The sequence below is a fragment of the Lethenteron reissneri genome, chromosome 36, assembly GCF_015708825.2.
Source record: "Lethenteron reissneri isolate LAM-NWPU_2019-01 chromosome 36, ASM1570882v1, whole genome shotgun sequence".
Lineage (NCBI taxonomy): Eukaryota > Metazoa > Chordata > Hyperoartia > Petromyzontiformes > Petromyzontidae > Lethenteron > Lethenteron reissneri.
This window is the reverse complement of record NC_083814.1, coordinates 12,463,770-12,488,302: the sequence shown is the minus strand read 5'-3', so window position 1 is coordinate 12,488,302 and position 24,533 is coordinate 12,463,770. Positions and strand designations below refer to the sequence as shown.

The window sequence follows — 24,533 nt, the reverse complement described above, 5'->3', positions numbered from 1 at the left end:
AGGGGGGGGAGGGGGTGGAGATGCGGGGGGGTGGGAGGAAGGAATGGATTTTGTTTATTCATGTAAAAATAATGATAATCGTGAATCGTAATGATGACAGTAACACCGCGAGCCATTCGTTACAAGCGGCATTTCATCATTCAAAACGTCGGCCGTCAGTCCCTGCCGCGTCAGATTGTAGCCGTCACTCGGCATAAGCCGTACGAAGAAGAAGCAGCACAAGATTTTAATCCCTCGCAGGGAGGGAGGGAGGATGGGGAGGGGGGGGTGTCGGTTTGTGGTCTTCTGCTCTGGTGGCCCCCAGGGGCAGGCTCGCGTGTAAATCCGGCCCTGGGGGGGGGGGGGGCAAGGTGCCATTGTGCGTTTGTTGCATCATTGTCGCACTAATTGCCGGCGGGGATTTGCGAGGTGCCGTTTTGGATGAGGAGAAATCGCGTCACCTCCGCCCCGCAGGTGCGCGCCGCCGTTTTGCCCGTCGCTGGGTGTGCGGAGTCCGGGGTGAGAAGTCATCACGGGGAGAAAACTCCATCCCAATGGAACCCTCCCCTTGTTGTGTCAGCAGAACATCGCCAAGAGATGGCCGTGGAAGGTGAACCCACAGACAGGGCCGTCCGTAGAGGGATGTGGGGCCCAGGGAAAAGTCTATGTACGTTGAACTTCTTTCGCACCGTACGTCGCCAACCGTGCTAAAAACAGTTCTCAAGATCGCACTGTGTGGCCCCGCCCCCAACGCCTTCAAACGAAACCGCAAGTCCCACATGTGACGCGGTGACGTGGAAGCGCGGCCGCCACCCCCCCCCCCCCCCCTCCAAATCGCGGGGGCCCGGGGCGGTCGCCTCGATTCGCCGTCCCCTCGGGGCTAATCCCCAAACAGACGGCGTTGAGTCCGCCTGCCGTACCGCCTTCTCCTGGCGAACCAACGGGGTTCACGGCACCTTCTCGACGGCCCACGGCAAGAGGCAGTTTCACGCAATCTGTGCGGCGATCCACCAACCCTCGCCGCTGCCTGCGCAACAGCGCTGGGTCACAGCCGTGCCACCACTGCCCCGGCTAACGACAACAACAGCGCTGGGTCACAGCCGTGCCACCACTGCCCCGGCTAACGACAACAACAACAACAACAGCAGCAGCTGCTGCACAAAAACAACAGCAGCAGCAGCTGCTGTGGTGTCACGATAATTATCATTAACAGTAACACCCACCCCCTCCCTCCCTCCCCAACACTGGAGCCCTCCGCCGGCTTGCGTAACGCACGAGTCAGCGACACCCTAGCCCGCTGCCGCTCTCCGTCGTGCTGACATCAATATCCAAGACGCGCCCATGAGCCAGCGAGCGACGAGCCGTCCGGCTGGTTTGTCAACTCCAGGGCGACACCTCGCTGGCAACGCCACCTGTCAATCAGCATCGTCGCCATCATCTTTCATCATCATCGCCAAGCATCGCACCTCCTGGCTTTATAGCATTCCTCCTCCTCAGAGAACTCCGCTTTAACACGGTTGGCTGTGTACGGTGCAAAAGAAGTTCAATACACACACAAGACACCGGGTGGTGTGACATCAACAGCGCGACGTCGTCACGCATCTCCTTCGTCGACGGAGAATGATCGGCGCGAGCCGCAAGGGTGCGATTGGGGACGCGGTGGCAGACCGCCGTGGTCGGCGCTAATTTCAGCGGATGAGTGGAAGCGCTGCGAAAACTCTTCCCTGTCTATCTCTCTTCCTGTCTCTCTCTCCCTGTCTCTCCCTGTCTCTCCCTGTGTCTCTCTCCCTGTGTCTCTCCCTGTCTCTCTCTCTCTGTGTCTCTCTCCCTGTGTGTCTTTCTCTCTCTGCTGGAGCCCTCTCGCGCGTGGCCAGCTGCAGCAGACCTCGACATTGCCATCGAGCTCCTGGACACCGCGTCGCTGCTGCCACACGGACAATATTTACATGGCACTGGGTGGACAGGAGGCGACGTCATGCAACTGCCACGCCAGTGGATGGTGCCGCTGGAGGCAAGCGTCCCTTGACATTTAACAACACAAATGGAAACGAGCTTTGCCAGATTTTATTTTTAGTTTTTTTAAAACCCTCCGGTGATGTTAAATTAAATGACACAATTACTTTGCGGGGCATAGCAGTGGACCCTCACGTGCCATCCTTTGAGAGATTGCGGAATCGTAAACGTTGCTGATGTGTACGTGCCGTAAAGAGTTGCCAAGCAGTTGAATACGTGGCAGGCTTTCGTGACCAATATCATACATAATAGAGGGATTTTTTTTTGGTTAGATCGCGTAAATATAAATGTGTCCTTAAACCCGCCACCACCAATTAGTAAGTATCGTGACGTTTTGCCAGTAATTACAACGGCATCATCAGGCGAGCAGTCAGATTTGCGGATAAATCCTCCTGTTTCATTCCTTAAATAGAGGAGATAGATGTGATGACGTCACCTGTGAGCCCTTCACGTGCGAAGTTACCCAACTCAAAATTGTGACTTAAAATTGACAGGGGGGGGCAGCAGGCGGGGAGAATTATTTTGAATCGGAGCGCTCCGGCCAGCGGCGACGTGCGGATGAGGACCGTGGACGCCGGCGTAGAAAGTGAGAGGAATCAACGGTGGGGGGAGGTCTTTTGTTTTGGGTGCGGGCCCGGGGTCACGGCGAGGGTCACGGCGGGGTCACGGTGGGGTCACAGCAGGGGTCACGGTGGGGTCATGGCGGGGGTCACGGCGGGGGTCACGGTGGGGGTCACGGCGGGGTCACGGCGGGGTCACGGCGGGGGTCATGGCGGGGTCACGGTGGGGGTCACGGCGGGGTCACGGCGGGGTCACGGCGGGGGTCATGGCGGGGTGATGGCGGGGCCACGGCGGGGTCATGGCGGGGGTCACGGCGGGGGACAGGGGGGGGGCCCTCACCTTGATTCGGAACTCGAGCTGCTTCTGGAGAGTAAACATCTCCTCCGTCCTCTCCATCTTCCTGGCGCCGTCGTTACACTCCTTGACGAGCTGCAACACGCACAGTGGGGGGAGGGGGGGGGGGTGATGTTAACCACGTCGCTAGGAGGTCGTGGATTCCATCCCGACCCTGACGCCTGCTTTATATTTGTGTCTCTTTCTCCCCCGGTCGCGTGGATTTTTCTCCGGGTCCTCCGGTTTTACCCTCCACATTTAGAAATCAACATCACGCGTTTGGAGTATTTGGCTACTGCTAATAAATGTCCACGTGATGATGATAAGCCGCTTCGTTGAGCTGTCTTTTGTGATGGCCACAGTCGCTTCTGAAAGAGAGCTAAGTAGCTCAGTGGGCCTTACCTGGTCAAATAAAATAATAAAAATATTACCCAGCTGCCCCCCTACTGGCCACCGAGCAGACCAGCGGTCCAGCGGTGGTGCTGCAATTGTCCCGTGCCACACAGGGGCAGCTGCCACGGGAGGGTCCCCTAGGGCTAAACAAAACAAAAACGTGCCCTTAAGTCGCTTAGTTACATTAGCAGCACAATACAAATGTAAGTTGTATTATTACAGTATTAATATTATTATCGTAAAGCGCATTACCACAGTAAGCATCTGACTGCCAGACAATATTTTCATTTCATTTTAACTCACGGTTGCTGTGCAAAGGCCCCAAAAACACCAAGCGGCCAGCAAGAGGAGCACCGCTGAATAAGTGTCATAGAGAAGCGTCAATGGGGACCTTGAATGGAGCAAGGTTGTTGTTGGGAATTCTAAAGCGGAGCGGTGCAAGCGGCAAAGCAGCGGAAAACGCGTTGTGACCTGCAGTGTGGTGAGCGGGTGAGTGAGTAGGTGAGTGGATGAGTGAGTAGGTGAGTGGGTGAGTGAGTGGGTGAGTGGGTGGGTGAGTGAGTAGGTGAGTCAGTGAGTGAGTAGGTGAGTGGATGAGTGAGTAGGTGAGTTAGAAAATGAGTAGGTGAGTGAGTGGGTGGTTTGGCTATGGGATGATACGAAACAGTCAAAGAGGAATCGAGAATGTTGAGAACGTGTTTACTTTGTCTAACCCACTGGACAAATATCCTGTTGTTGTGAATCATGTACCTGTGTGTGTGTGTACTTGTGTGTGTGTGTACCTGTGTGTGTACCTGTGTGTGTGTTCCTGTGTGTGTGTATACCTGTGTGTGTGTACCTGTGTGTGTGTGTACCTGTGTGTGTATGCGTAGTGTAGCAGTTAGCGCGACGCTGCGCTACGAACCCGGCGGCCCGAGTTCTATTCCCACTCACGGCCAACACCAGTGGCGATTATCTGAACCGGTCTTAGGCCTCCCCCAGGGTCGACTCAGCCTCAAAACGATTATCCGGCATGGTGTATAAACATCGCCAATCGGGAGACAAAGGCGGCCGGGCGTGGCGCTGGCCACCCACCCCTCTCGTGTGCCGTGCCGGCCTTCATCTGTGCTACTCGCTCACCGCACTTGCTCCAACAGTCTGTTGAGGCTATAAGGGGACCTTTGTCTTTGTTTGCCCTTGCGATTGTGAATAGCCATTGAAATCCGCAAGGACAGTGGCTGTAAAGAGCTGAATGAGTTTACCTTCCACCTGACACCAGTGGCACTCTGGACCCACGCCGAGTGGTGGCTGCTACCTTACCTCTCCTCTTTCAGCCGGCATCACCAGGGACAGATTGTATGTAATGTATATGTGTTCCACTTCTCTCGCACTGCACGTCACCAACCGTGCTAATCGGAGGTGCGGGGGAAGAACAACAACCTGAACGCAAGAAGCAGCAAACTGCGACCCGAGACATTTGTTATGTGCCGGGTGCAGTCTACACGAATTAAGTTGGACGGGGCAGGGAGGGGCCGCAGGTGTTGTCAAAGTCTAGTTACAGTCAATCCCCTCCCCTCACCGCTTGACCGCCACCAATACTCAGGGCCATGCAAACTCCCAAACCCCACGGTGTGAGCCACCGCCACCTGACCCCTTCAATCTACAAAGGAAGTAGCTGACATCATCTGACACCGTGACGTTGCAGCGCAGCCACCCCCCAAAGCGCGGGGCCCGGGGCAGTCGCCCCGATTCGTTCGCCGTGCCCCTAGGGAGAGCCCCGCCCATGCCCGCCGGGTCGCATCGCTCCGTTGCTATTCACCTCGGTGGTTTGCAGGTCAGCGTTGTAGGCAGAGTTCATCGCTGGGGCAGCTGCCACCAGGGGGTCCCCTAGGCTGTGTCGGGTGCAGTATACATCTAAGTAGCCTCCCCACCGTGATGATGTTCACACAGCGTGCCGGGTACTCATTTGAGAATGAGTCGACCTCGGGGAGGCCCAGGGCCGGTTGAAGATAATCGTCATTGATGTTAGCCGTGAGCGGGAATCGAACTCGGTTTGCTGGGTTCGAAGCACAGTGCGCTCGCCACGACACTTGCCTTCACACAAACACAAGCGAGGTACGGGTGTCGTGTGCAAAACATCCCACACTTTGTAAATGCTCTGGAATGTAACAGCGGAGTCATTCACTGCACCGCGTGTGCTCACCAAAGGCCGGTTTCCATGGCCACTGCAAAACCTCGCTCTGCCGGCCTAGGAATTGCCCAGGTCCAGTCTAATATTGGCCCAGTAAAGAGGTTCGTCCCTAGTTACTAAACTAAAAACTATAAACTAAACTATTTTTATTTTATTTTACCACGTAAGGCCCACTGAGCTGTAGAGCTCTTTTTCAGAAGCGACCTCGCCACAGATGATAGCTCAATGAAGTGGCTCATTGTGTAGAATTTTATAGCTGCCAAATACTCTAAATGCATGGTGATGTTGATTCTAAACGTGGAGGGGAAAACCGGAGGACCCGGAAAAAAATCCATGCGACCACGAGGAGAGAGACACGCAACTCCAAATATACAGCAGCAGGCGTCGGGGTCGGGATCGAATCCACGACCTCCTGCATACCAGGCGAGGCAGTTAACATCTCGCCATCCGTTAAGGGTGGGAGGGCGGGCCCCGGACTCACCTTGCTCACGGCCTTGAGTGCCCGCTTGACCCGCTCGCTCTCGATGGAGAACTTGTTGGTCTTCTGGCAAATCGTCTGCAAAGGGACGAGCGGCAGGGGCGGTGATCCTGGCGGTGCCGGGTGAGGCGGCTCGCTCACCGGCCCGCGGCGGAGGCCGTGGGTTTCGGCTTAACGCCGTGCGTTAAAACTCCTCCGTATGTCCGGCCATTTTTTTATTAATTCGTCACGCACGGTCAGTGAAGGAGCATTGCGCCAAACGTGTGAGCTCTTGCGACAACGTTCGCTTCAACTGCTCTTGGCTGCCATACACCGGCATCTGCAGTGATTTGTTTGATGGATCACAGAGGGAGACCGCGGGGGCGAAGCCATTCTTTTGCTTAAGATTTGAAAACTAATGTTCATGCATTGCCTTTTTCCTGTTGTCTGATTGGATCACCGTTTATTCTCAATTTTATGTCACGTGTGGTAGTCATTGATATTGTTATTATCAGCTTCCTATTTCGCTAAGATTGTATCTATACATGTGAGTGGAGTAAACAAATAAATGTTTTTGCGTGCAGCGCTTTCAGATATTTCGATACGAAAGGCGCTTCCTTAAATAGAGGTTATTATTATTGTCCACGTAAAAAATACAATCCAAAGTCAAGACGTGAAATAAGTTTTGCAAAAGCCACTTTTTTAGGAACCCGACGAAGGACATTACGCAGGGTGATCCAACCCTTCGCCGATGGTGGAAATTCTACTCTTATATGGCAGGGGTGAGTTTGTTCATACACCAGGTCACTTTATGGTGAGAGTCGCACGCTCACCACCACGCTCACCACAGCACTCCCCACCACGCTCGCCAGATACCACATGGTACTGTATTTCCAAGAACGTTTACTGCATTGCTAAGTTGTAAATATCATAAACTTTCCACCTTGAGTGGCTGGCGGGGAGGGAGGGGGGTCGGGGAGGGGTGGGGGGGGGCTGGGGGGGCCGAGCCCCCTCTTGGAGTGTGTTCTGTCTGTACACAGCACGGAGATGCCCACGCGGTCGTCAGCAACACCGTGGCCCTGAACACGGGCAACACGCGGCCTACGTGGAGAGCAGCCACGATCTATCCACTGCTGCGCTAAGGCCTTCCCAAGCCGGCGCTATCCCTCTGAGACACGCGCAGCGAGACCCGCACCAGCATGGACGACAGGCGACAGCAGGTGGCACCGCTACCCGCCCTGGTTAGCCCTTGACGTTTGTTTGACGTTCGCTTCAACACGTAGTGGGCCTTCGCTGCAAATTATCATTAGGATTCGTGATCGGTTTTCGGGTTGGTCGTACGCTTGATTTGTTTAATTAGTTTTTTGTGACTGAGTCGGGTGGCGGAGGGCTTCACCGCAAAAGAAAATCAAAATTGGCCGGATCATTCCGTGAGCTCACCCAAAATTAATTTACGAACCGCTTAGTTTACTGAAAGTCTTTCAAACACACGAAGCGAGCCGGGTCGAGGGAGAACTCACGTCCATGATGAGAGGCAGCCTCGTGACGCGCTGCATGGGCAGGATGAGGAAGGAGGTCATGCTGAGGCCTCCGCAGTCCGGCTGGGCCTCCAGCCTGCCCAGGGTCTCCTTGAAGGTCGTGTTCTTGGCCCTGTGCGCAGCCACCGCCACACCCGTTTCAGAATCACAATATGTATTTATGCTGCAGCAATCCGATGAGCTATGAAGCTCTTTTTTACAGATGTCCAGTGGCCTATTTGTTGTTGTTACCATGCTTGTTGTTGTTGTTATGGTTGTTGTTGTTATTGCCATGCTTGTTGTTCCTATTACCATGGTTGTTGTTGTTATTGCCATGCTTGTTGTTCCTATTACCATGGTTGTTGTTGTTATTGCCATGCTTGTTGTTCCTATTACCATGGTTGTTGTTGTTGTTGTTATTGCCATGCTTGTTTACCCAGGGAAGTCTCGCCGAGTCTCAAGACTCGTCTATCGGGAGGGCTCCTGCTCAGGTTTCTTAGGAGAGCTGCTGCTGCTGCTGCTGCTGCTGCTGCTGCTGCTGCTGCTGCTGCTGCTGCTGCTGCTGCTGCTGCTGCTGCTGCTGCTGCTGCTGCTGCTGCTGCTGCTGCTGCTGCTGCTGCTGCTGCTGCTGCTGCTGCTGCTGCTGCTGCTGCTGCTGCTGCTGCTGCTGCTGCTGCTGCTGCTGCTGCTGCTGCTGCTGCTGCTGCTGCTGCTGCTGCTGCTGCTGCTGCTGCTGCTGCTGCTGCTGCTGCTGCTGCTGCTGCTGCTGCTGCTGCTGCTGCTGCTGCTGCTGCTGCTGCTGCTGCTGCTGTGCGCGATCCCCATCGAGTGGTTTGCCGGTGCCTTTGTGAAGCAATGCTTGGCCGACACCAAGCACGTGTGTGTGTGCGTGTTATGGGGTTCATTTTTTTTATCCATGGGAGGAAACGGGAAAGCCCCGGAGGAAACCCAGAACTGGGGAGAGAATACACAAACTCCACACCGAAAGGCACCCAAGTAGGGAATCGAACCCAGGGCCTCCTTGCTGTGAGGCATGCGAGCGTCATCACTGTGCCTCCACCCAGTACGGCGTGTAAGTCAAACGAGCAGCCTTGCACATCTATCAGTCCCTCCCTCCCTTCAGCCAGCAAAACTTTTCTTCAAATATAAAAGTGTGAGATTTCACCTAATAATCCCGATTCCCCGCTCACGGCCAACATCAGTAAGGAATATCTGAACCGGTCCTGCGGAGTGTGCAAACATCAGCACTGGGAAGACAAAGACGGCCGGGCACGGTTCTGGCCAAGCCACTCCCTGGTAGGCGTGCCGTCCCAGGCCATAACAGTTGCACGCTCCGAGCACTTTGCCCGACAGTCTGCTCGAGGCTACGCGGGGGATCTTTGTCTGCGTGTGTGAGCGTGATTTGTGGGCAACCGCACTCACAGCAGGCTGGCGAGCGTGCGCTGCTGGTACACCTCGTTGGTGCAGTACTTGACGTAGGCGTCGAACTTCTTGGCATGCCGCTCGACGATGTCACTCACGCTGTGGACGAGCACGTTCTCCTGGTGCCTCGCCTCCAGGTCCGTGAAGAACCTGACGGGGTCACGTGACATGCTCAAGACCCTGACGGGGTCACGTGACACGCTCAAGAACCTCACGGGGCCACCTGACACGCTCAAGAACCTCACGGGGTCACGTGACACACTCAAGAACCTCACGGGGTCACGTGACACACTCAAGAACCTCACGGGGTCACGTGACACGCTCAAGAACCTCACGGGGCCACCTGACACGCTCAAGAACCTCACGGGGTCACGTGACACACTCAAGAACCTGATGGAGCGACGTGACACGCTCAAGAACCTGATGGAGTGACGTGACACACTCAAGAACCTCACGGGGCCACGTGACACACTCAAGAACCTGATGGAGCGACGTGACACGCTCAAGAACCTGATGGAGTGACGTGACACACTCAAGAACCTCACGGGGCCACGTGACACGCTCAAGAACCTGACAGGGCCACGTGACACGCTCAAGAACCTCACGGGGCCACCTGACACGCTCAAGAACCGCCCACCCACGTCTCGACTCGAGCCCAGGGCGCGTCATCACCAGCTGGAGTGGCGCGGCCAATCCCAGACTCCGGCACCATCACACCGGCGGAGGGGCTACAGGAGCTTCACTTCTCAAGCCCTCCACCCCCTCTCCTTAATCCAGCTGCTGCTCTCTCCTCCCCACATCCCTCACCAGACTGCAGGTCACAACACTCACCCACTCACCGCACTGAAGGCCAAATCACTTCCTTCCTGGCACCACTTCACTTTGGAATTCGCTCCTGCCATCATCATCATCATCGCCGTCGTCTCTCTCACCCCAAGCCCTCACTGCAATAACCTTGCCCAGTTCTATTTGTTGACGGCCGCCCGACACGTCGGGCTTTTGGGGCCTGCGCTCAAGCAGCTGCGTTTAAAATAAAATAAATATTTGGGCAACTTTCCTTCGCTCTTTCAATATCAACGGCGCCGGTTTTGCAAAACGGCGCCGGTGCGCGACAAAGAGACCATTGTCACCGCTGGCAGGTGGCCGTGTCCACACGAGGCCCCCACGGAGAACTTTGCCCTTCTGGATTGTGCGCGGGGAAGCCAGAGTACATGGGTGGGTGCCTGCGTGGCTGGGAGCCTGCATGGGTGGGTGCGTGGGTGAGTGCGTGGGTGGGTGGGTGGTTGCGTGCATAGGTGGGTGGATGGGTGCGTGAGTGAGTGCGTGCGTGGGTGGGTGGGTGCGTGAGTGGGTGCGTGCGTGCGTGCATGCGTGGATGGGTGCGTGGGTGGGTGCATGCATGGGTGGGTGGGTGCGTGCGGGCGTGCGTGGGTGGGTGCGTGAGTAGGTGTGTGGGTGAGTGCGTGCGTGACTGGGTGCGCGGGGGCCGGCGATCGCTCGCCAGAGATGCGGTTCTGCACAGAACGCGGCCTCGCGACGCATCCATCGTGACCGAAGGTGGCGGTGCTGGTGGTGGCGGTTGTGGCGGTTGTGGCGGTGGTGGCGGTAGTGGCGGTAGTGGCAGTGGCGGTAGTGGCAGTGGCGTACCGGCGGCTGGCGTCGCGCACGTCGGTGATGTTAGAGAAGAGGTGGTGCTGCTCCGTCTTGCTCATCGTGATGCGGAGGTCGGCCGACTCCAGGAACACGCGGATCAGCACTTCCAGGCTGTGCAGGTACGAGTGCTCTGACGTGATGATCTCGAACATCGCCTGCCGCGTGCCCACGCACGCACACAGAGACAAACATCCCCCGTGTAGCCTCAACACACCACCTGGTGTACAGCAGGTCGTCGGTTCGATCCCGACCCCGACGCCTGCTGTATATTTGGAGTGTGGGTATCTCCCCATGGCCGCGTGGATTTTTCTCTTTGTAATCTTCTGAATTTTCCCTCCACATTTAGAATCAAAATGCGTTCAGAGTATTTGGCTACTGCTATACATTACCACGTGATAAGCCACTTCGTTGACCTTTCATTTGTGGCCAGGTCGCTTCTGTAAAATAACTTTTAGCTTTTTAGCTCAGTGGGCCTTACCTGGTAAATAAAAAAAATAGTTAAGAAAGTTTTTTTTAAGTACCGCAAGGGAGTAGCACTAATGAAGGCCGTCACGGCACACGAGAGCGTGGAGTGGCTCACGCCCGGCCGCCTTTGTCTCCCCCGTGCCGCCGATGTTTACTGCACACCGCACCAGCTGCTCATTTGAAAGCTGAGTCGACCGAAGAGGAGGCCCAGGACCGGTTCAACCCGAAAACAAACCCCTCACCAATGCAACTAATCCCGACCCTCACCGTAACGCTCCACCCTGGCACCACGTGTGTATGCGCGTGTGTGTGCGCGTGTGTGTGGAGAGAGCGGTAGCGTAGCGCAGTGGTTAGCGCTTCGCTGCGTAGGCCTCGGCAAGGTAAGGTAAAAGGTAAAAACAACGAGCCTACCTTTACCCTACCTTTTATCTTACCACAATACAATCACTCTACCCTATATTTTACCCTTTAGCAAGGTAAGGTAACAGGTCAAAAGCAACGAGCCTACCTTTACCCTACCTTTTACCCTTACCCTATACAAATTACCCGATTATAGGGTAATTACTGGGGTACTACACATGAACAAGGTGTATAACGTCAAATGCTGGAGGTAGAGCGCTTTATTCATATAGAATACTCTCGATGACTCCAAATTACATGCTTGTTGTTGTCGTTGTTGTCGTTGTCGTATCCTCAAATCTTGTAACTCAATTGTAACCCACTTCCCAATGTCGTATCGACAGCAAACTTGGTATACTTATGTCATATTGATGACAATACTATATGATATCATAAAAAAGTCACATTCTTTTTTCTATGTTATGTTTCGGCTTGAGTCTAAATGTCCACGCTCAACTGACGTTGGCTGTAATTGGCCACGGCCCCTTACGTTATGGCAAGCTTCGGGGCCACTTCCTGGAGTCGTGGAGTTCTGCAATTACTAATACATTTCATAAAAGCGTGTTTAAAACATTTTTTTTTAATATTACTTATTTAATGGAGACCACGAACTACGCCACGGAGTTTTTAGCGGTCAACAAGGTACCGTGTTTACCGGGTAATACTTCGCGCTACCTTTACCCTACCGGGTAATTCTTCTGAACTACCTTTACCCTGTACCCTTTACCTTACCCCTTGGCATGTCGACACCTTTACCTTTTTACCCGGTAAAAATGGTAAATTACCTTACCTTGCCGAGGCCTATCGCTGCGCTACAAAACCCGGGCGACCCGAGATCGATTCCCTGCTCATGGCCAACACCAGTGACGATTATCTGAACCGGTCCTGGGCCTCCCCTAGGTCGACTCAGCCTCAAATGAGGACCTGGTGCGGTGTGTAAACATCGCCACTGGGGAGACAAACGCGGTCGGGCGTGGTGCTGGCCACCCACCCCCTCGTGTACCTTTTGGCCTTCATAGTTGCTCGCTAACAGTACTTGCCCCTACAGTCTGTTAAGGCTATACGGGGAATCTTTGTCTTTGTGTGTGCATACATCGCAATGCATGGAGCCTCAGGTCTGCTGGTTTACCTCCTGCCTCTTCCTTTCCTCCGAGGAGAGCCTCTCCAGGACGCCCGAGTCCCTGACCTCGGGCAGCTGACTCCACATCACCCGCTGGGCTCTGTACGTGGGCACGATGCTGGGGTCCGAGTCAACGGCGTCAACGGCCGGCAGCGGGCAGGACGAGCCCCCCGCCATCGGCGACGGGCCCCCCCCCCGCTCGGGGGACCCCGGGGGGGGGGCGCCGTCCTCGTCCGCAGCGCCACCGTCGAGCCCTCGCTCGCGGAACTGCTGGTACAGCACCGTGTCCGCGCCTGCGCCGGGCGGGCGGGGGGGGGGGAGTCGGGGGAGGAGACTCTTTATCGGCCGGCGCTACGGGCCGAGCGGCCGCGAGGCCGGCGCGGCACGGCTGGGTTTTTCCCACCGGGTAATGTGCCAGTGCCGAGCCAGAACACCGATACGCGACACGCCGGCTTCGTCGGAAGACGTCCGAACGTGGAGCGAGGGCCAAGCAGGGCCAGGGGGCGGGGCTAATGGCGCGTTCGTCGCGTGCGACAGCCGGTGTGTGCGCTGCCAAGTGCGCGGCGAATCAGTGCGTTCCGAGCGTCAAGATGGATAGGCAGCCGTGATTAGTCCGTGCAGCAGCGCCGTCCGCTGTGCGACCGGCCCGCGACTACTTACTCTCCTCAAACGTGTGTGACTTCTTCAGCAAAGGTTTCTTCGAGTCGCTTGCCTGCAAAAGTAAACCGCGAACATTAATTTCTCGACATTGACGCCGGCGGCTTAAACCCCCGACCAAATGTTCACGATTCGTCTCGGGGGATTTAGTCAGTCTAAGACGCGGTACGAGGCTTTCGCGACCAATATCATCCATAGTAGAGGGTTTTTTGGGGTTAAATCGCGTAAATATTAACGTGTCGTTATAACTCCCCCCACCACCCGACACGGCCAATTAGTAAGGTTTGTCACGTGAACAGAACTTGCCAATTCGATGCTAGTACAGCACACCGGTTGTTGTGTGTCGGAGAGCAAATCCACAACACTTAAAATGTTGTTGTTGTTGTGTGGGTGAGATGGTCGCGTAGTGTTAATCTAACACGTAGGCTTTCACAACCGATATATTATTAATATGTAATATTCTTCATACATAAAAAGCCAGAACCCTGATGTCACGCTAACTCCGTAATGCTATATCATTAATAATCATGAGCGGGTGACGTCACTCCACATGGAGCACCCACCTCATTAATAATCATGAGCGGGTGACGTCACTCCACATGGAGCACCCACCTCATTAACAATCATGAGCGGGTGACGTCACTCCACGTGGAAAACCCACCTCATTAATAATCATGAGCGGGACATTATTGTCGATTGAATATTTCAAATTTACTGCAATACACATGCCATTCTCCGACACACAACCGGTGTGCTGTGCCAGTAACGAATCGGCCCGTTCTGTTCACGTGACAAACCTTATTTAATTGGCTGTGGTCGGGTGTTGGCGGGTTTCATCCACACGTTTATATTTAAGCGATCTCACAACAAAAATAGCCCCTAAATTACGGCTACTATTTTATGACGGCGACGACAGCCAATCAAATCGATCGGCCACGTCACACTGGCAACATCGGTGTGGTTTGTCAACAAAAGCGTCGCGTTGAGCAGCCCGAGCAAAACACGTTGACACCTTGGCACGAATTTTGCATATCTACTGTGATCCCCAGGGCCCTGAGGCGTTGGCTTCTCTTCGCTACGCCAGCGCGTGGCTCTGGGTGATGCACCTCGGCGGAGTGGGTGGCAACGTCTGCTGCGTGTGTGCGTGTGAGCTTCATGGACTCGTGGACGTTTGAACTTCACTTTGGCCGCTGCAGTTATTCTGAGCCAATCTCGAGCGCTCGGCCTGCACTGGACACCCGTGGCAAAGAGCTTGGTAGCTCATCGGATTCCTCAGGTCTATTAAAGAATTATTCTGCCGCTGGCACGTGGCCTGCAGTTTTATGGCAGTCGATGGGGGGTGGATGGGAAAAAACGAAATATCCTTCATGAATAACACTATCAGTGGCAGCAGCCATCATCAATCCACTGCTGCGTGAAGACCACGCAAATCATTAGTTTGTGTTCGTACGTAACCGTGAGTTTAGTTTTTGCCATCGACTGACGGACGGGGTGTGGATCATGTGGACGACGACGATGATGACGATGATGATGATGTTGATGGCGGCGGTGACGATGACGCGTCGGTTAGTTCCCACTCATGCGGCATCACGTGCTGTTTGGGGCACGCGGCGGCTCGCTTTGTCTTGTGGCTCCTTTACCTTAAACCCCCCTACCCACTCCTACCCACCCCTACCCACCCTACCCACCCCCTACCCACCCTCTACCCACTCCATAACCCCCCCTACCCACCCCTACCCACCCCCTACCCCCCCTACCCACTCCATAACCCCCCCTACCCACCCCTACCCCCCCCCTACCCACCCCTACCCACCCCCTACCCACCCCCTACCCACCCCCTACCCACACCCTACCCACCCCTACCCACCCCCTACCCACCCCTACCCACCCCCTACCCACCCCCTACCCACCCCCTACCCACCCCCTACCCACCCCCTATCCACCCCCTACCCCCACTCTACCCACCCCCTAACACCGTTCCCTGCGATTGCGACACCCGATAACAATGCTCAGGCGCTGTCGGTGGGACAAGGGGAGTCAAGCCGTTGGGCAGCAAGGTGAAGGCGCAGCACTGCAATTGCCTGCTCGCGACCACCCGCTGCAGAACGGCGGCCTCTAGAGAGAACCCCTCTACGGAGGGTATTTTGGCCCGACTCTTCCACGGTGGCCAGGCGTGTCGGGACGTGTGGGAGATATCCACAGTTGACCTCGCCACGACACGCGAGCCGGCCGAGCGTAGGTCACGGTGTAGTCCTCTCTGCCGCTGGCTATGACAGAGGTGCGGGGCAAGTCCTCGTACCCTCTCGTACCCTCACCCTCTCGTACCCTCTCACGCACGGCGGAGAGCTCTCTCCGGGTCAGTTACCGAAGAAGCCCCCAGCACGCGGCGCGCGAAACGTCGGACATCGTGGCCCGGGCCCCGACGGCACGGGGCTGATGGGCACGCGGGGCGAGTTTCCCCACCGGGCTTTGGCAAAACGGCCGTCTAGAACGCCATGCCGAAACAGCCGGAGCTGGAGGTCTTAATCGGTGTTCACCGCTCCAGCATGCCACGGGTGCAGCGGGGAGACACGGTGGTCGCGAGGCACAGCGGGGCGGTGCGAGTGGACCTGATTTTCTGGTCGCGATTGATATTGTCGGGTTTGTGAATTTGTAACCTGCGGCTGTCAATGTTCGGCTGGCACTGCCTGAATCTATAGAATTTGCACATTTTCTTTTTTTGCAATACAAGCTGGAGAGCCCGAGCAGTTAAGGGAGCCGCCAATTCTGTTGAGCGAGATTCGACTGCGGTAATCGGCGATGTCACCGTATTAGATGTGGAGTCGAACACAGTTGCCTGAATTGAGAAAGGTTGGTGTCGTGAAGAGCTTCGGGGAAAAGAGACGATGGGAGGTGATCCAGAAAGTGTTGTGGGTGAGTGAGTTGGAGAGTGAGTGGTGTTGTTGTGACCTGCAGTGCGGTGAGCGGCTGAGCGAGTGAGTGTGTTATTGTGACCGCGTGTCCAGCCACCGCATGCCCAAGCAGCCGTTGTTTGGTCGGATAGAGGGGGCTAAACAGATAAGGCACGGGCTAGAGAAGAGATGGAGTGATGTGGTAGAGGAGGATGTGGAGCTGAGTGGACTTGCCGATGACTGGTACCAGCGGTGTCAAGATCGGCCTCTGTGGAGGAGGCTCGTGAAGGACGCTACTGGGCAGTTGGAGGCAGTCGCCCTCCAGCAACAATAGACGGCAGAGGAGCGATGCTCACAACGATCAGAGAGCCGGGTGGCTAAAACACAGCAAGTTGGCACAGTAGGGGGCACAGGTGGTGTATCTGCCAGTCATCTCAGTCGACCTGTGGCACCTGGGTCTGTCTGGTGGCCTCCGACCAGCGGGCCTTCGACACTTCACGTGGCCTCAAAGTGCACCTAGCCTGGCACAAGCGCCGTAGTGACGTCACCGCCACTAAGTGGTGAACGGCGGTTGTTGTTGTCGTGTTGTGACTTGCAGTGTGGTTGAGATTGAACACGGAGAATGGGATGAGACGACACCGAGTCTGGTTGACCGAGTCGTCAACACGAGTTGAGTGCGTCGACCACGCACGCGCACACGCACACGCACGCACACAGGCACGCACCCACGCACACGCACGCACGCGCATACGCACGCACACACACACGCACACACACACGCACACACACGCACACACACACACGCACGCACACACACACACGCACACGCACGCGGCCTCACCTTGGCGGGCGAGCGGCCTGCGTCCTCTCCCAGCGGCTTGAGCCACCCAGCCTTGCCCTCGGCCGAGGCCTTCCCGCCCGCGGAGGCCGACGAGACGGCGCGGCGGTACGACGTGGAGCGAAGGCCCCGCTGGAGGCCCCCCACGTCGCTGACGCCGACGGCACCGCCGCCGCCGCCGTTCGGGCGGCGCCAGCCCGGCTCGTCCACCGGCGCCGCTTCGGCGTCTCCCGCCGAGGCGGCGCCCTCGTCGTCCGACGCCGGCGCCGCTTCCAAGAAGAGGAGGCTGCGCGTCCGGCGCTCGCGCCGGTCGACCGCCTGCAGGCTCCGGTGGTGGCTCAGGCCCCGGCGCGCCGACGCGTTGGCCCCGGCGGGCTTCCCGGCCGCCAGCCCCTTGGGGATGACCTGCGCGGTGCCCAGCTTCCGCGCCGCGGCGCTGTCGGTGCTGAGCACCACCGAGTCGACGTCGAACTCGAGAGGGCCGCCGCGCAGGCCGGAGGTCGGCCGCGCGGCGGAGGCGCCGTTGAGCGCCGGCGCGGCACCGGCGAGCGGGGAGCAGCCCGAGGCCGGCGGTCGGGGGGTCGCGTGCGAGGGGGAGCGCGCGAGGGACGCGGCGCCGGCGGGTTCCGTCTCCACGGGGGTGCCGGGCGACGTGGGCGACTCGCTGCCGCTGCTGCTGCTGACGACGCTGCCGCCGCAGGCGCCGGCGCCGGCGGAGGAGGAGGAGAGCAGGGACTGCGAGCGGTGGCGGCCGTGCGGGGAGTTCCACTTGGGGGAGATGTGGAGCTGCGACAGGTCCACGTCGTTGCTGCGCTCCATGTTTGATGTCTACGCGGCGGAGAGCTAAGCCAAGGTTTCGGTCACGAGCCGGTCATGGTGCGGCAGCGGTCAGAGAACTCCCCAGCACGGCCACCTCCTGGCCCTCCTTCTCTCTCTCCCGCTTGGACGGCGCGGCAGCCCTCCCTCGGGACTCCCTGGCACGGCAGGAGAGAAAACACACAAGCGGTGGTCGGTATTCTTAGGCTGTCCCTTGGACGCCTGTCAAAGGGAGAGCGTGCGGCTCGCAATCAGAAGTTTGCAAGTTCACACCCTGGTCGCGGGTGGGATTGACTCAGCTCATCACCCCTCACTGGGTGGACCGAGGTGGGGGGCGGGGTGGTTCAAGCTGCCGCGCCGTGAGAAGGGGAATCGAGCCGGCGACCCAGCTGGATTGCGAGCCCAGCGCGCACTGACCCTTTGCGTCAATGCTGCACCTCCCTCGCCCTGACCCGTGACTCGCGTCACCGTCGCCGTGTATCACTGTATACCGCGCAGCCCAGGGCAGTGCATCTGGAGGAGACAGAACAGAGGGGAACTTGAGATCGCCACTCGCTAGCGGAGTGCGGACAGCAGCACACTGTCCTACACAGAAGCTACGCGCCGTGCGGAAGACGTGCGGAGTGGGCGAGAATCCCTCACCGGACTGAGAAGCCAAACTGCGTCCGGGACTCGTCGCGTTTCGTGCCATCCGAGTTATATCGCACGCGCTACCAAGATGCGCCGATGTCTGCATTTTAATCTCAAGATGTTTTCGTTCGGCGTTTGAGCGTCGTGTTCAGTGTCGTCGTCCATGCAAACTGCATCACGCACTCGCTGAGCAAAGCGCAACGTTGGAACGCAGTAGCCAGGCGGTGGCCCCGGTGCTATCAAGAATTTCCCAAGCTCTGAGGGCCCTCTGTGCATTAAGATGTTTTCAGCCAAAGAGCGATTGCTTATTATTATTATGATCATACGTGTGGGAGGAAATCAGAGTGCCTGCATAAACCGCACGCGTGCCCCCATACAGAAGGGACAGATGGAGATTAGGCAACAACATCTGTGTGTGCGGTGATTCACCAACCCTCGCTACTGCCTCCACAGGCGGCCACCACCGACGGTGACGTCACCACAGCGGCTGTGCCAGGCCAGGTGCACTTTGAGGCCGTCACGTGAAGTGCTGAAGGCTCGCTGACACAGGAGGTCACGGCACAGACCCCAGGTGCCGTGGGTCTGCTGACTGAGATGACTGGTAGATGCACCAGCTGTACCCCCATACTGTACCAGGCTATGTGCACTAGGTCACGGGACAGACCCAGCAGGTGCCGTGGGTCGGCTGACTGAGATGACTAGTAGATGCATCAGCTGTGCCCCCGACTGTGCCAACTACCATCGCCACCGCCGCGGCTTGTCCAGATTACTGAATTGTGGTTGCGCGTGAGTCATCTTTTTATGTTGACCCCATGGTGTGCACAAATGCCTCTACATCTGACCCTGAATGGGAGTGTGGGAGGGGCGGCGGGGGTTAGGGGGTTCTGCTGTAAGATTCTCGAAAATCGATCTCGTGGCTTTGCGGCACAACAATCACCTTGCAGGATTTCAATTCACGGCGGTAGATTTCATGATCGACGGCAGCGTCGGCCCAACGTCGTTGTCGTATCCCCAATAGCGCCGCCCCCCCGCCAGGCTGTTGTGGACCCACGCCCCACGCCGGCTTTGCCGCACATCCGTTAAAGGACCTCGTGATGAAAAAAAAGTTTTTATGATCTCGAGACATTTCCGCCTTGTCTTGCAGCCACCTTGTAAAACGTCGCAATTTTTTTTTTCTCGTAAGTCGAGCGAGCTGCAATTGCATCAGTTCTGAACGAAACTATTGTGTTTTTATTTTACCGGGCAAGGCCCACTGAACTTTACAGCTCTTTTTCAGAAGCGACCTGGCCACAAATGTTGACAAATGATAGCTCAACGAAGTGGTTTATCACCATCCGGAAATGTTTAGCAGCCAAATACCCTAAGGGCGTGATGTTGATTCTAAATGTGGAGGAAAACCCCAGAGGACGCAGAGAAAAATCGATGCGACCACAAGGAGAGAGAGACGCAAACTCCAAATATACAGGCGTACGAAAGTGTAGTCTAATGCTAACGATTAAACATCAGCCGTGTTCATTCAAATGTGCGCTCTGCATATAAAATATCAAGGCGCAGCCCTGCAATTGCCTGCTCACGCCACTGGTGACAGAAGGGCCACCACTAGAGGGAGCTCTAGAGAGTGCCTCAAGAAGGTATTTGGCCTACTCTTCCACACTCGCCAGTCGTCTCGGGAGAGGTGTGAGTACTCACACTTTCCCCCACCACACGCGATCTGGCGATCAACTAAACTGTGGCTGTACCCAATCATCCTGCTGATGAGACAATGCCCACTGCTGGCTGGATAGAGCCGGTGGTGGAGGTGGTGGTGGTGGCAAAACATCGCCGCTTGGGAGACAAAGGCGGCCGGGCGTGGTGCTGGCCACCCACCCCCTCGTGTTCCTCCGTGTGCCGCACTTCATAAGTGCTGCTCGCGCACAGCACTTGCCCCAACGACGGCCTGTTAGAGGCTACACGGGGGGGGGGGGGGCTTTGTCTTCGTTACGTGTGTAAACGAGCTAAGAGAGGGGAAGAGGAGAGAGAGGCAAGGAGATTGATTGGTGGGTGGGGGGGGGGGGGTCGGTTTCGTCTTAAGGAATGAGCGTGGGCTGCCTAAGAACGCTATCTCATTCCAGACGACGGAGATCTTTAATGCTGAACAGACTCCGCCCGCCGCGTGGAATCCGCTCGCACAAACACTCAACATCTGCTCCGTGAGCCCCCCCCCCCCCCCCCCCCGCTTGCCTCGGGAATCACGCAGCACACACAGCCCCCCCCCCCCGCTCTTGACAACGCTGTTCATCACTCCGTAATATGCACGTGCGTTTCATTACCGGCGCGCTGCCCCGTGCAGCAGTCGTTAGCCCCAACGGACCTGCGCGACGCACTCATCACCGTGGCCTATCCGCTGCTGGATGATGAAGATCAACGTGGAGGAGGACGTCGTCTCTAACTTGCGTGCGCTCTACAATCCGCGTGCTCCTCGCGCTTGTCTCTCGCCTGTCCGTGCTTCTTTGCACACGCGCTGTTCCACTGCTGTTCCACCCTGGCCCACGCTTGCGCTTGCACGAGTTGTAGCCAGCATGTCGCGTTATAGCCCGCGGAACGCGCCGATGCAGCAGCACGGTCTTTAACACCACCACCACCACATCATCATCGGCATGTTGCTGCTCATTGTCAGGTACAGCTATGACGACTCACGCTAGAGTTGATCACTCATTTTCAGGGGGGCGGGGGGCCACTTTCCCCGATAAGACGTCATCAGTGTGGTGAGGGCCGCCGCACCGTCTGAAACCATTGGGGGTTTGTGACGACGACGATGATGACGATGACGACGACGGGGTTGCGTTTTCACCACTTGTGTATGGTCGGGGGGGGGGCGCATGTCAGGGGCCGCCCTAAAGGCCGCCGGCCTCCGCCAGTGGCCCGAGGGCCTTGCAACGAAGAGCCCCCCCCCCCGGGTCACGCAATGTCCTCGTGGCACCTGGCACGGCGTTTACCTGTTACACCTGCCACGTGGTTTACCTGTTACCTCTGGCGTGGTGTTGACCTTTACACCTGGCGAGCGACATTAGGTGGGTAGGAAGTGCCGCCTGAGCTAAGCAGGGGTTGAGCCTGGATCGTGCCTGGATGGGCGACCACCATTCCTCCAACAGGTGGTATGGGGGGGAGATCGGTGGTGGAGCGGTTAGCGCGCTGCACTACGAACCCCAGGTGAGCAGAGTTCGAATCCCGTTCACGGCCAACAAACAGCGACGATGATCTGAACCGATCCTGGGCCATCCCTTAGGTCGACTCAGCCTCGACTGAGCACGTGTGCGCGAGTGTCGATGTCGCCCCAAGTTATGTACTTACCAGGGCGCTGCTGGTACTGTGAGAGTCACTGAGCCACCCGGTGCATCACGACCACGTGACGGACTCAATCGCAATACCTCCAACTACATAGAGCACGTGTTACATGTACCACGGCACACAGCTACTACGTCACACAGCTACATGTACCACGTGACACAGCTACACGTACCACGTGACACAGCTACACGTACCACGTCACACAGCACATGTACCACGGCACACAGCTACATGTACTACGTCACACAGCTACATGTACCACGTCACACAGCTACATGTACTACGTCACACAGCTACATGTACCACGTGACACAGCTACATGTACCACGTCACACAGCTACATGTACTACGTCACTCAGCTACATGTACCACGTGACACAGCTACATGTACCACGTGACACAGCTACATGTACCACGTCACACAGCTACATGTACCACGTCACACAGCTACATGTACCACGTGACACAGCTACATGTACCACGTCACACAGCTACATGTACCACGTCACACAGCTACATGTACCACGTGACACAGCTACATGTACTACGCCAGGCGTCGCTGTGTGGATGCGCTCACGATGTCCACGCAGCCGCGTGTCACCCCCTCCCCCCCCAGCAAGTCGCGAGATGCGACATTGTCATCCACATCCGACTGTCAGGCGACTTCAACGACACCACTCTAACGTGTATAAACGACTGTACGCGAAGTTCATTGTGACCTTTACACCTCTGGCACGCCAGTGCCATGACTCGGATAATACTCAAAGTAATAAATTAGCCACGAGCACGCGCCACTGAGTCTCAAGACTCCCTGCTCAGGAGGGTCCTGCCGGCATGGCGCTTTGACCGTGAACACCCCCACGGCACTCACGGACCCGCTTGCGGCCACCTCGCAGCCTAGAAAATCTCTACGTGGTTCACCAACCCCTGGATGAAACGGCGGTGGTGAATCTGGTGGCGATGTTGGCCCACTGGGGGGGGGGGGGGCATGCCCCCCCCTACCTCCGCCCCGACCCCTTTCAGCTTATGAACTCCCAGTGAGATGGCAGAAGAGATGCGGATACGACATAGAGCTCTAGAGATGAGAAGAGATACATCGACGAGAGGTAAGATATGTTACGAGTTGCGATCAGAGATACAGTACTGTAGGTGTGCGAGAGACCCAGATGGAGTGAGATGAGAGATTCTAACTGGCTATTCGCGATAATCATTAGTTTGTTTTGCTTGAGAATATATTCGGATCAATCCCCTATACATTTTCTATTAATCCGATGCTCATCGAGTTATGTAGGAGGAGGAGGGGGGGCTAAGCTGGAGTTTGTTCTCGGTCCGCGATGCCTGGCGCCACACCGCCGCCACTGGGAGGAGGGCGGCCCGGGTCCACGAGACGGGCACGGGGAACCCGCCCGGCACGCGGCGCGCGGGTGACGCGTGGGTGACGCGTGGTGGACGTGATAGTGGAGGAAGAGGTGGTGGTGGACGTGATAGTGGAGGAGGAGGTGGTGGTGGACGTGATAGTGGAGGAGGAGGTGGTGGTGGACGTGATAGTGGAGGAGGAGGTGGTGGTGGTGCTGGTGGTGGTGGTGCTGGTGGTGGTGGACGTGATAGTGGAGGAGGTGGTGGTGGTGCTGGTGGTGATGGACGTGATAGTGGAGGAGGTGGTGGTGGTGGTGGTGTTGTTGGTGGTAGACGTGGTAGTGGTGCTCGTGGTGGTGGACGTGATAGTGGAGGAGGAGGTGGTGGTGTTGTTGTTGGTGGTGATAATGGTGGTGGTGGACGTGATGGTGGAGGAGGTGGTGCTGGTGGTGGACGTGATGATGATGATAGGGAAGCGGTGGTGCAGCGGTTAGAGCGCTGCGCTACGAACCCGGCGACTCGAGTTCGATTCCCGCTCACGGCCAACACCGGGGACGATTACCGGAACCGGTCATGGGCCTCCCCTAGGTCGACTCAGGAGACAAAGGTGGCCGGACGTGGTGCTGGCCACCCACCCCCTCGTGTGCCACAGTGTCGGCCTTCATAGGTGCTCGCTAACACCCCTTGCCCCAACAGTCTGTTCAGGCTACACGGGGGAAATCTCTGTCTTTGGTGGACGTGATGGTGGAGGAGGTGGTGGCGGACATGGTGGTGGACATGGTGGTGGACATGGTGGTGCACGTGGTGGTGGTGGTGGACATGGTGGTGGACATGGTGGTGCACGTGGTTGTGGTCGACATGGTGGTGGACGTGATGGTGGAGGAAGAGGTGGTGGACATGGTGGACATGGTGGTGCACGTGGTGGTGGTGGTGGTGGTGACCGGCATGTGATGAATCCCTGGTGGTGGAGGAGGTGGAGAAAGTGGTGGTGGTGGACATGGTGGTGGTGGAGGTGATGGTGGACATGGTGGTGGACGTGATGGTGGAGGAAGAGATGGTGGACACGGTGGACATGGTGCTGCATGTGGTGGTGGTGGTGACCGGCATGTGATGAATCCCTGGTGGTGGAGGAGGTGGTGGTGGTGGTGGACATGGTGGTGGTGGAGAAGGTGGTGCACGTGGTGGTGGTGGTGCACGTGGTGGTGGTGACCGGCAGTCGAGTCTCACCCTCTCAGGAGCGGGTTCGCGTCGGCGCAATCCACAAGGTGGCCCGGCTGTGTCGCCGCCTCTCTCGCTCTCGTTACGACTTCATCGCCACGGCTGGACAGACTCCCCCGTCTCTCCCTCCCCGTGCCTTCACTCCCTCCGACTCGCCTCGCTCATGATGGAGGCTGTACCTACAGGTCGTGCAACAACAACAACACGGCCAATGCGGCCGGTGCTGGGGAGGTGATCTGCCGATTGTTTTTTTGGCTTTCTCGCTCTCGCCGCGCGCACTGAGAGTCTTTGCCAACTGCGCCCTCCGATCAACCAACA

General features: G+C 57.0%; 1 protein-coding gene across 4 annotated transcripts in view; it reads right to left on the bottom strand.

Moving 5' to 3' along the window:
* LOC133351173 (rho guanine nucleotide exchange factor 16-like) overlaps positions 1-24,533 on the bottom strand; it is a 32,386-nt gene extending 7,853 nt beyond the window's left edge. For 3 of the 4 annotated variants that reach the window (XM_061566180.1, XM_061566182.1, XM_061566183.1), the window contains exons 1-9: positions 24,225-24,533; positions 16,872-17,842; positions 13,143-13,194; positions 12,492-12,775; positions 10,493-10,653; positions 8,846-8,995; positions 7,427-7,556; positions 5,931-6,005; positions 2,893-2,982 (exon numbers count right to left, since the gene is read on the bottom strand). In XM_061566180.1, the coding sequence (XP_061422164.1) occupies positions 2,893-2,982; positions 5,931-6,005; positions 7,427-7,556; positions 8,846-8,995; positions 10,493-10,653; positions 12,492-12,775; positions 13,143-13,194; positions 16,872-17,687 (1,758 nt within the window). In that variant the 5' untranslated portion in view covers positions 17,688-17,842; positions 24,225-24,533. Of the gene's footprint in view, positions 1-2,892; positions 2,983-5,930; positions 6,006-7,426; positions 7,557-8,845; positions 8,996-10,492; positions 10,654-12,491; positions 12,776-13,142; positions 13,195-16,871; positions 17,843-18,101; positions 18,198-24,224 lie in introns of all 4 variants that reach the window. The other variant, XM_061566181.1, reaches the window with a different exon arrangement.